Source organism: Bactrocera neohumeralis, chromosome 4 (assembly GCF_024586455.1).
Source record: "Bactrocera neohumeralis isolate Rockhampton chromosome 4, APGP_CSIRO_Bneo_wtdbg2-racon-allhic-juicebox.fasta_v2, whole genome shotgun sequence".
NCBI lineage: Eukaryota > Metazoa > Arthropoda > Insecta > Diptera > Tephritidae > Bactrocera > Bactrocera neohumeralis.
Window position 1 is genome coordinate 29,660,559 of NC_065921.1, and position 11,504 is coordinate 29,672,062.

At 33.3% G+C, this 11,504-nt stretch overlaps 2 protein-coding genes across 6 annotated transcripts; both read left to right on the forward strand.

The window, feature by feature from the left end:
* The first annotated feature begins 107 nt into the window (after positions 1 to 107).
* LOC126756751 (sodium-independent sulfate anion transporter-like) lies at positions 108 to 7,044 on the forward strand. 5 transcript variants are annotated; one of them, XM_050470029.1, is made up of 10 exons: positions 108 to 244; positions 662 to 704; positions 3,439 to 3,738; positions 3,817 to 4,041; positions 4,260 to 4,375; positions 4,448 to 4,751; positions 4,820 to 5,122; positions 5,189 to 5,334; positions 5,391 to 5,561; positions 6,579 to 7,044. In XM_050470029.1, exons 1-10 carry the CDS (start codon positions 215 to 217, stop codon positions 6,798 to 6,800), a joined length of 1,860 nt encoding a protein of 619 aa, XP_050325986.1. In that variant the 5' UTR covers positions 108 to 214; the 3' UTR covers positions 6,801 to 7,044. The 5 variants fall into 5 exon arrangements, with proteins under 5 accessions (XP_050325986.1, XP_050325987.1, XP_050325989.1 ...); XM_050470030.1 differs by having other exon boundaries at positions 140 to 544; XM_050470028.1 differs by lacking the exons at positions 108 to 244; positions 662 to 704 and adding an exon at positions 2,641 to 3,254 and having other exon boundaries at positions 6,579 to 6,811; positions 6,892 to 7,044.
* Positions 7,045 to 7,686: 642 nt separating this feature from the next.
* Positions 7,687 to 11,232, forward strand: LOC126756499 (ARF GTPase-activating protein Git). Its single transcript, XM_050469591.1, has 8 exons — positions 7,687 to 8,338; positions 8,406 to 9,106; positions 9,174 to 9,330; positions 9,397 to 9,482; positions 9,545 to 9,790; positions 10,052 to 10,257; positions 10,378 to 10,786; positions 10,866 to 11,232. The coding sequence occupies exons 1-8, from the start codon at positions 8,146 to 8,148 to the stop codon at positions 11,064 to 11,066; spliced, it is 2,199 nt and encodes a 732-aa protein (XP_050325548.1). The 5' UTR covers positions 7,687 to 8,145; the 3' UTR covers positions 11,067 to 11,232.
* Positions 11,233 to 11,504: the final 272 nt, after the last annotated feature.

Consider the following 11,504-nt stretch of genomic DNA (forward strand, 5'->3'; position numbering starts at 1 on the left):
TTAATTAAGTATTAGTTTAAAGTTAAGAAAGTTTTGCGGTAAAATCGATATTTGTTAAATATTATCGAGTAGAGTTATGTTTTCACTACTATCATTTTGATAGAATTGCAGTATCTAACAATCAGCTGTTTAACAAAATGCATTAGTAAACTAATAATAACAAAGTCAAAATCAAATAAACAAATACTACAGTTATTTATTGTTTTAGTGGAAAATGGAAGCGAACAGTGATATATTTCAATATGTTAGTAACGTAAATGTTAAATGTGTTCTTTACTATATGGCAAATCATTAAACAATGCGCAAAAGGAAGTATCAGCATATACACACACATATAGGTGTCACCTATTGCCCGCTTTTAGTAATAAATTAATTTGTCAACAAAACTGGCTCTACTTAAAATAGAGTTATATAAACGCCGTGGAACACCTCAGCAAATTACTATATTTAGATATATGTCTGAAAGCATACGTAAAAAACTGTACTGTTATTTCTTTCACCGAACTAATAAGGTTGTTTTTGTAGAGCTACATAGGTTATGCCGGTAAATTTTAAATAGAGATTCATATTTTTTATTCTAAATATTGCTGTAGCTGTTTAATTAATTTCTCATTTGTATATACATACATACTTATTTGCATTTATATACATATAATTTCAGACAAACAGAGGTGCTGACAGTTTTGGTTCTTCTGAGGAGACAGGTAAAATACATGACAACAATTTAATTATTGCCATTTACTTGCTTTGCCGTGTTAGCGGAGTTGTAGATTGGGGGATTTTTTGCATTCACTGCACACTTAACTGTGAATAAACGAATCGAATAGCCATGAATATCGTTTTGCGCAGTTCAGTTGTGCTGTTTGTGTAGACTCTTTAAAAATCAGTAAATTTCTGAGAATAATTATTCAAGAATAACAAAATTACTATAATATTATATAGTTATTATATAATACATATTTACAAATATTTGAAATATTTGTGATAGACTTTCTTAAATAATATGTCCGGAGTTTAAATATTTTTTAAAGAAAATCAAATACTTCAACACCAAACCTTGTATTAAAATGTATTTGTTAACTGAATGCAACTAGTTCCTTCTCTGTCTGATACATTCTATAATCATTGCTTTTCCGGTTTCGCACAAGTTCATTTTTCCGGCAGGGTACATACTTTTATAAATATATGCTCCAATATACCATGTACTTGTATATATGTGTGCAATTATCTTAAGCGCGCATCATAACATCTTGAACTGATGAATAGCGCCTCGTGTTCAAGCGAAGGCATTCTTTATAAACAGTAAATAAAATAAATAGGGAAACGCCAATTTCGGGCACTACCGAGCAATTTATGTCCTCACTCGTTAGTGGCTTACACGCGTTCTTTAAATAAAACAAACACTTAATTCGATATTTTATTGTTCGTAAGGCTAACAAAACATCGATTTATAGAAGGTAATTCGCGTTTGTCGGCTCTTACAATAGTTGGTCTGCAGCAATAACAATAACGAATACTTTGTATTATATTGTAAGGTATACATATATAATTTTCAAGGTATCATATATGTTTAACTTTAAAACGCATTTGTTTCGAGTTTTTATGTTTTTATAGACTGAAGTCTGCTATATGGATTAAACTATACTTAGACATCTACTTACATATACATATGTATAACGATAATTAGATTGCAAATAGCAGTTACTCAAATTTAAAATCTGATGCCTGCGTATCTAACGCATTCCTCCATTAAAAATGTCTCATGCTAAATGCTTTTCATAAGAAACATTGAACTCATGTATATAATACAATAAATAATATTGTGAATACATGTTATATTTGTATATAACACACCTCAGATTACTTGACTACATGAACAATTTATACAGAGTTAATTTCTTGTTAATAAGCAAAGTCGTGTTGCTATCACAAACTGTTTCGGAAGGTTTCTGACATTTAGATTACCCATACGCTTCGAGTTTCAGCGCTAAGAAACTACCGATATATTAAAGTACACCTCAAACGGAGCCGTCTAATTGTTTCGTATTTATTAAACAACACTCTAAGCGATCGGTGGTGATATCGCAAAGTGTCGTGCCTCATACACAAAAATATAGTGTATATACATGTACAGGAATATAGCTGAATATTGAAATATTGCCGCAATCGTTAACAACAATTAAATACATTTTTATTTGTTTTTTTTTTCTTGACGGCTTGTAATTATGGCAAGCAGAGACGGTAAATATTTGCACTTTTCAATAAACGTTTATAAAGCATCGCTCCATAATAAATCACTGTTTGCAAACATATACATATTTACATACATATGTACATACATATGTACATGTGCATGTGCAGATCTGTTTAAGAGGATATACATATATGTACATATGTAAGATCGCATATGCAAATATATAGTAACTAGAGTAAAAGGAATATGAGAATATTGCTCAATAAAAAGTGTAGTAAATTTGAGTGTTTACGACAGTGTTCGACATAAATTAGTATATCATGTGAAACCTAATTCTAGATTTTGTGTAAACCCAATGCCGTCTCGTAGATAATGGAATAACGGCATAACTCTAACTAATTGCATTGAACGAGCTTAGTAACTAACTTCAAAGTGTTTCTAAATTACTATAAAACATACATATATACTATATGTACATATCTACATATATACATATGTACATATGTGTGTATGCATGTACATGCATTAAGTTATGCATTTATTTATGCACGTAACTGTGATAAGTGAACACATCTTTATGGCTTAAGCTATTCGATTTTAAAGCCATAAATATTAATCTGTTTGAAACAACAGCGATACTAAAATTTTTATGGAAAATCCACTTGTTGCTATAACTGTTGTTTTGCCAAATAGAGTGATAAAATGAAAATAATTAAGGTTGGTCAATAAAATGTTACAACATGAATATTAATCTGTGATCATCAGGAAATATAATATAAAAATATGGCTATAGTGAAGCCATGTTCTGAAAGGAAGTTCGTGAAAGGAAGTTAAAAATATTTTTATTGCAAAAAACAAAAACGATATTGTTGCTGTAGTGGCAGAAAGAATACGCAAAATATTTTGGAAGAATGTTATTCAGTTGAATATACTTGACCGGATATAAGAAATTTTGTGCCGGTTACTGTCGTGTGAACGATGGGAGCAACTATAACAGGTTTGATACCTTATTTACTCCAAAAAGCCGAAATCGAAAAGCACGGAGGGGGTTTACATAAAGGTTTATATGAATTTTGTTGTTCTTGTAAAAACAATTGATTCTTGTGGGATGCTGTGGGAAAGCACTTTTAACTGTACGTACATATGTATATAAAACTAAATCATTACGTTGTAATAAATCTAACTGACTACATACATCTGCTTTATATAATATTTTCTTAATTAATTGATTTCTACGCTTTCAGAGGGCTTATATGAACAAGATTTTCCAAACATTCGTTCAACAATTTTGAATAGCAGCAAAAAGCTATGTCGACCAGCGACACTAACAAATAAGCTGCCCATACTCAAATGGCTACCTAGATATCAGGCTTCATTTGTATTTCGCGATGCTATTGCCGGTTTCACAGTCGGTCTCACAACTATTCCGCAAGCGATTGCTTATGGCGTGGTCGCTGGCTTGCAGCCTCAATACGGGCTTTATGCGGCCTTTATGGGCTGTTTCACTTATATAATTTTTGGTTCCTGCAAGGACGTGACTATCGGTATGAAAACATTCATGTTTTTTATTTTTACTTTCGTAAATTTAATTTAATTTAATATCATTTTACAATTAATTATAGCCACTACAGCAATTATGGCTTTAATGGTACATGATTATGCAGTAATTACACCGGATTTCGCCGTTTTGATCTCATTTCTGGCGGGCTGCACGATATTGGTGCTGGGCATTCTTAACCTGGGCGTGCTGGTACGATTTATTTCGATGCCGGTTATTACGGGATTCACTATGGCTGCGGCGTGTACAATTGGTAGTGCGCAGATTAACAATCTGTTCGGAATGAAGAGTAAGGAAATTTTATGCCATAGCAGTTACTTTTCAAATTTCAAAATTTATGTATAAAAACCGTTAGATCGTACTTATATGTTATTATAGACCGTAAACTTTAAAATAATTTTGGTATATAACAGTTATTTTTGCTGTCTAATAATTGTTATTTTTAAATAAAATCTCAACAATTGATTAGCTATAATTTATAAAATTTAAAATTTTTGCACCTTAAAGGTCCGTCAAATGACCTTATTCCGGCGTGGAAACACTTTTTCACACACCTCCCGAATGTAAGTTTGAATGACTCATTACTTGGCGTTGGTGGACTCATATTTTTACTCTTGATGAAGGTATTAACTTCAGAGAACAAGATAACATACATCTGACTAAGAGCAAATAATTTATTATACTCTAACTTCTAGCAAGTGAAAAATATACCATATGGCAATAAGACATTTTGGAAATATATTTCTTTGTCTCGCAACGCCCTGGTGGTGATATTCGGTACATTTTTGGCATATCAATTAAGTCGTGATGGCTCCCAACCCTTCGTAATCACCGGGAATATTACAGCAGGCTTGCCACCGTTTCGTCCACCACCATTTAGCACAATCGTGGATGGAAAGGAAGTGACATTCTCGGATATGATCAGCACGTACGGTTCCTCGTTGGCATCAATACCTTTAGTGTCAATACTAGAAATTGTAGCGATAGCTAAGGCATTCTGTGAGTAAACTCTCTAAACATTTTTTCAACACAAGATAAAAAATCTCTTAAATTCTCTTTATATGTAGCTAAGGGTAAAATTGTCAACGCATCTCAAGAGATGATAGCTCTCGGCATGTGCAATATTATGGGAAGTTTTGTATCATCTATGCCGGTGACAGGTTCTTTTACCCGAACAGCTGTGAACAATGCGAGTGGCGTTAAAACGCCATTGGGCGGTGCCGTCACTGGTGCAATGGTATTGATGGCGCTGGCTTTTCTTACACAAACCTTCTACTACATTCCAAAAGCAACGTTAGCGTCAGTAATTATAGCCGCCATGATATCGCTGGTGGAACTCGAGCGACTTGCCGAAATATGGAAATCTAAGAGTACACATTTTTATGAAAAAAATATGTTCTATACGCAAATAACTGTATTTGAATTTTTAATTTAAGGAATGGATCTCTTTCCATTTGCCGTAACTTATTTCACCTGCTTATTTTGGAGTTTGGAATACGGCATTATTTGTGGCATAGTGGTGAATATCTCTTTTATACTATATAGAAGTGCAAGACCACAAATTCATTTAGAAAAGAAAAAGGTGAAAAGTGTTAAAATATTATAATTTATTACCTGCTGACCGTCAACTATTTATAGGTGAGCAATTACGAAATATGTTTTGTAGATGTTAAGCAGAGATTAGATTTCGCGTCTGCGGAGTATCTAAAAGAAAAAATTGTGAAGTTTATGAGCGGTAATCGCTACGATGTTAGTCTCATTGTCGTAAAAGGAGAGGAAATTAATTCCATTGATTATACTGTTGCTATGGTGAGTAAAATATAGTCAAAATAAATAATAAGATTATTAATAATACTAATGTTATAACTAATAATATATTAAGAAGTTTAAAGTGACTTCAAAATCAGGGTTTATACTATTGTTTGATTTTTTTGTTTATAATAGTTAATTATATTCCAAAAGTTTATGTATTTTTTTATTTGAATTTGATTAGGTAAACATGTACATAGCTCAATGAAAGCTAAAAGTTAATTCCTACACTGGTAAAGCATAATTTAATTTTTAATCCATTTGAAACTAAATAATATCTTATTTGGCCCTCTAAACGCATTATATACTATATACTAGTATATTAACAGTTCATACATATATTGTTATGTGCTTTTAGTCACTATTGTTGTGCAATGCCAAAATAATTTCCAAATAATTTGTGAGATAAGTATCTTCCAATTTAAAACGAATATAATAAAAGAATATATATTCTACCACCGAATTTCAGACACACCTCTCTCTCAACAAGTAAATATAAAAAAATAGAACAAAACTAATTTGAATAACCTAACTCGTTCTAGATATGAATATTTCATATAAGTAACTTGTGTACTTATTTTGATTTATTCGTTTGCCAATAAGCACGTTTCAAATTATCAATGCCACTGTGTCTAATAATACAGTTAGTCGATAACAACAATTAAAATCCTCAACTAGAGAAATGCAGCTTCGGTGGAGTTTCTTCATGACTAATATTATTTAAGATAGAAAACTACCTACATATATGCATACAAATCAAGTCATAAAAAGCGATTTATGACAACGAAGATTACCTTGCATCATAAATTTTAATTTCAGTGTTATGCCTTCTTGCCAACAGTTATATGACATCACTGCACTTAGAGTTGCACTACATTCGGTATAATTCAAAAACCGTTAAATGTTCTCTTCATTTTCCCCTTTATAATGATTATTACATATAAACATTAAGAAAACACCAACCGTATTAACTCTTAAAACGTTAAGTATATTTTATATTTTCTCACTATTTTGCAGAACATCATCTCACTTAAAGAAGATCTTGAGGTACTCAGTTGTGATCTTGTTTGTTGGAATTGGAATATTCGTGCCGCTGGGGTTGTTTGCAGGTTGAACGGCGATTTGTGCAGCTTATTCAAAAATGACCATAGCATCGAGGAGGTGGTGAATAACTATTATTTAAATCTACAAAGGAAAAATGAAAGTTCCATCGATACTGTGTATACAAGTACTTCTTAGTTGGCTTACGCGTACGCGTGCTAAGTAGAAATATTATTTGTTTAAAGTATGTGTAAATATAAATATACAAATACATGGAAAATATCTAAAGGCCAAGTACCATAAACAAATTTAACGCTGATATCAATACGCCACTTGTTGAGACCATAACAATTAATGATTAAAATAATGGCAATATGTTTTACTCGTATTATTCTGCTATCTGCACAAGTATACAAATAAATAGTTTTATTCAAATGAAGAATTTGCTTGGCTTATATTAATTTATTGATAAAGGTATTTTGATTGAAAGTGAATGTGAAAATAATGCGTGAATTCGAAATCTCATCCAAGTACTAGCAAACGGGCGACAATGGCGATGCATTATCGTTCCCACGACAGTCAAGTTTACGCAACCGGAACGGGCCCGGATTTTGATCCTGCCAAAGGCGGCAACATTCCTCTAAATTACTGTAGGAATATTTTCTGCCGCTATAACAACGACATTACCCTTTCACCCATTTTCAGTGTATTGGTTTTTTGTGGGGTACAAACAACTTGTTCATAGGCTTTGTATCGAAACAGCACGTTTTTTAAAGCTCTACTTAAATTATAGCGAAAACATAGATCTGTACACAATTTTAAAGTTCCGGTTTGATCCTCCCGGAAACTCTTGATTCAACGCATAAATTTGAGGTATTTGTTTTTCGAGTATTTGAAAAGTATTATTAACAACAATAAGATTGAAAAACAAAAAGGAAATAAAAAGCTAAGGACTAAAACATTGTGTTTCTATTGTAAGCGCTGTATCTCGAAAATTTTAGCATTTGCAAAAAACGAATAAAAATGCAACCCTGGCGTAGAATAATGTGGCAACTCTTATCTTTCTCCAGATAAAAGGTGTGTATAACGAAATAAAGATAATTTATTGGAAGTTATTTATATAGTTCAGTTCTCAAATCAACTTTATAAATTATAAATATTAAATAAATATAATTTTCGTGCATCTAATTGTCTCACCAAACGCTGCAAGTTTGTGCAGCAACTGGAGGACAGTCAAAGTGGCACCCCAAAGTAGGGAAAAATGCAATCAGCATGTTTGTTTTGGCTCATATAGGATTGCATTTATACTAGTAGTTGCACTTAATTGGAATTAATAAGCGAGGTGGATTTAATTAGTGGGTGCAACCAATTATACAAACGCCCACTCGTACCAGTAATAAGCTTTGCGGATGCTGATCTAATTTAAACTCACAAGCATTTTAACTTAAACGATTTAATTTGTGCTGTTTCATTTAATAATTGTGCAATATATTGTTTCTACGCCGCGGGAGAAGGGCAGCACCCTTCGAATTAATATTATTGAATGTGCTTCGCTAGCACTATTGTTGAAGCCCATAAAAAATTCGTCACACCGGTAGGAGGTGGTAGTCTGAACACAAGCGCTTATAGTAAGAGCGAACACAGAGATATTTTTGGCAATAATACAAATTTAGTGAGAATGTCACGTACTAAATCACGCTTACAAATTGAGGTATGTGGCGATTGTGGAGCATCAGGTGAGTAATATATAAATATGCAACAAAATATATAATGACTAATATATAAAACTCTTAACTATCACAGATCCTTCATGGGCTTCAATAAATCGCGGTATTCTACTCTGCGCTGATTGCTGTTCAGTACATCGAAGTCTAGGGCGTCACATATCCATGGTAAAATCCTTACGACAAGGCACCTGGGAGCCGTCAGTTTTAAATTTTGTGAATTCATTAAATGCGCATGGAGCAAATAGCGTTTGGGAGCATCATTTACTCGATAACAATGCATCGAAAAGTGATAAAAGTGTACCGCGTGTACGTAAACCTAATCCGAAAGATCCGTTACATCCAACTAAGTCTGATTTTATCAAATCAAAACACGTAAATCTGGTATTTGTTTTAAAATCAAATCTTCAAGAAGAAGGTGTCATATCTGGCATAAATTTGGAAAATGAACTAAGCAGACAACTGCATGCCAGTGTACGGACAAGCAATTTAGAGACATCTCTTCGCCTACTCGTACAAGGCGCTAATCCAAACTTTTTCCATGACGAAAAACGTTCAACGCCACTTCATGTTGCTGCCAAATTTGGACAAGCGTCACAAATTGAATTGCTTATTGTTAACGGCGCGGATATTAATGCTATTGATGGTAATGGGCTCACACCGCTGGAAGTGGCCAAAGCTAACAATCATAATATTATAGCTGAGAGATTATTGGATGCAATGTATGAAGTGACCGATCGCATTATAATGTTTTTGGGTGGCAAAAAACCAGATCACACGGTAAACAAAGACTTTGCTTTTTATTCAAGTTTTATTATATATATATATTATTTATATCTGTTAATAGTCAGGTAACCATTTAGTTATACCAGAAACTGCTAATACTGAAATTAGCGAACAACTCACCATTGCGCGAAACCGTTTACAAGTTGTGCCCAACAAAATGTTCGAAGAACTGGTCATGGATTTATACGACGAAGTAGACCGACGTGAAAATGAAGCAAGTATGTGAAAGTGTATCATCATAAAAAAAAATATATTATAAAGTGATTTTACTTAAATTCTATTAGTTTGGGCAACTTCCACACTGAATGCCGAGAATGTAGCTGTGCCATTTCTACCGGCGAATCCCTTCTTAAGCGCCACGCGCAATCAAGTAAATATTAAAAAAATAATAATATCATAAGTGCTTAAATTGATTTTCATCTAAATTTATAGGGTAGACAAAAACTTGCACGATTTTCGCGTAAAGAATTTGCTGGCTTATTAACGGATGTGCTTTGCGATGCACGTCGTCGACAAAAAATCGCAAATTTGCGCCCACTCGACACTCCTAATTTGAATTCCTTCTATAATCCATCATTATTAAATGAAAACGAACTCGAATTGTCCGATGATGAACCCATTTACGATCCAGTGGCAAGTGACGATGATTATGCACCGGTGCCGCCGATTGCACAGCAGGTATATATTATGTAGGAAGAATTTCTAAAGCTTCACAATAGTTTTGGCTGAACGTAGAGCAAACAGCTAACAAATATTTAGTCTTTTTAAGTTTGCAAAATTTAAAAGAGCAATTTAGTTGATGTTTTTGATAATTTTCTTAAGTGCGTAGGGTGTTGAGTTTATTTACGAACTTTTATTTTAAAAATTACATATTACGATGTATTTTATTTTGAGTTTTTAAGCCACTTTTGATTTTGCATTTCGTATTCGCTAATTCAGGCTATTGTGCATCAAACGCCCGACGAGCCACAGCATGAAGTGCAAACGCTATTGAGACAGATAAACGACTACAAATATGTGATCAATCAGCTGAAATCGACTGTTGAAAAACTTTCGTCGGAAAATTCTGAACTAAAATCAAAGTTTTCCAACAATGCACCTGTTGACTGTACGATAAATGAGACTGTCGTTCACCATGATGCGCTGTGAGCTGACTTTATTTTTATTTAATTTCGTTTCTTAATTTTTGATTTGATTTTCAATTTTTATTTTTGTTTACATTGTTTTTTTTTTTCATTTTTCAAACGAACACTTTGTCTATAAAGCCGTCCTGAACCGTTAAATGGTGTTGAGAATGGAAGCGAATCGCTTTCACTACCAGAGGAAGTCGCCAACGCACCCGTAACTATAGATTCCAATTCTTCTAGTTCCTCGTCGGCCAACAGTTCGAACCAATCGACCATTAAGCGTCCAGCAAGTATGTATGAACGTCGCCTCGCACCCGCTTTGTTTAAACCGAATGTTGAATGTCGCACCACGACGAGTATGTATCAAATGGCTGCTGATAAGCCATTTTCGGAGGAGTTGAAACATCGTACAGATTTGGTGACACGGCGCGTGAAGGAGCTAGTTGCCATCATGCAAGATCTACCGACCAACAAAGACGAATTGGTGCCGTGTGGTGAGCGCGTACGTACGACGGGGATGGAATTGATTTCTATATTTTCTACAACGGTAATTTCCGCTCATTCTCAGTAACAAATATTCACCACACCATTTTGATAAAATTGTATTTCTTGGTTTTGCTTTGCAGTCAAATTACAACGAAACCATTAGGGAAATGCTTAAGACTTTGACGCGCTATAATATTTTGATACCACATGAATGCGAAAATTTGCAGAAATCGTATGCCATGGAAGATAAAACGGCAATTGAGAAGTATAATCATGAAGTGCGTGAATGCGCTTATTATATTGTTAGCGCAATGAAAACGCTCGTCATGCAATACGAATGAAGACATATATTTAACGTAAATATTTAAAAACATATATACTATATATATATATATATACATATAAACTTGCTAATTGTGTTGTTATAACGAAAATACTAATTTACAAAAAAAAAAAATAAACTTTTGGAATACCCCTACCCTGTTAATAATAAAGTCTCAGTTAATTTTTTCTGCAAATTCGAATTTCTCAATTTCGAAAATTACTACAATAGTCCCAAAACTCGCTAAAAGTGGCAGTAAGCGTTTGAACTTAATTCAAGTTCTCTAGATCTAATGCGATTAATGGTTTTTCTAGCTTGGTGCACATTTTCGAGATACTTGAGAGCTCAAAGACCGCAAGAATATATTATTTTCCAATTTTGACACCAAGTGTAGGAGTATTTTCTTTTTGGGGATTTTTTGAAAAATTGTGTAGGAGTATTTTCTTTTTTGGGATTT

Excerpts from the sequence above, each read along its gene's own strand:
- LOC126756751 (XM_050470028.1), top strand. The coding sequence starts at position 3,173 with ATGGGAGCAACTATAACAGGTTTGATACCTTATTTACTCCAAAAAGCC. Across the intron at positions 4,042-4,259 it reads CAATCTGTTCGGAATGAAGA|GTCCGTCAAATGACCTTATT; the intron begins GTAAGGAAATTT and ends TGCACCTTAAAG. Across the intron at positions 4,752-4,819 it reads AGCGATAGCTAAGGCATTCT|CTAAGGGTAAAATTGTCAAC; the intron begins GTGAGTAAACTC and ends CTTTATATGTAG.
- LOC126756499 (XM_050469591.1), top strand. The coding sequence starts at position 8,146 with ATGTGCTTCGCTAGCACTATTGTTGAAGCCCATAAAAAATTCGTCACA. Across the intron at positions 8,339-8,405 it reads TGGCGATTGTGGAGCATCAG|ATCCTTCATGGGCTTCAATA; the intron begins GTGAGTAATATA and ends TAACTATCACAG. Across the intron at positions 9,331-9,396 it reads CCGACGTGAAAATGAAGCAA|TTTGGGCAACTTCCACACTG; the intron begins GTATGTGAAAGT and ends AAATTCTATTAG.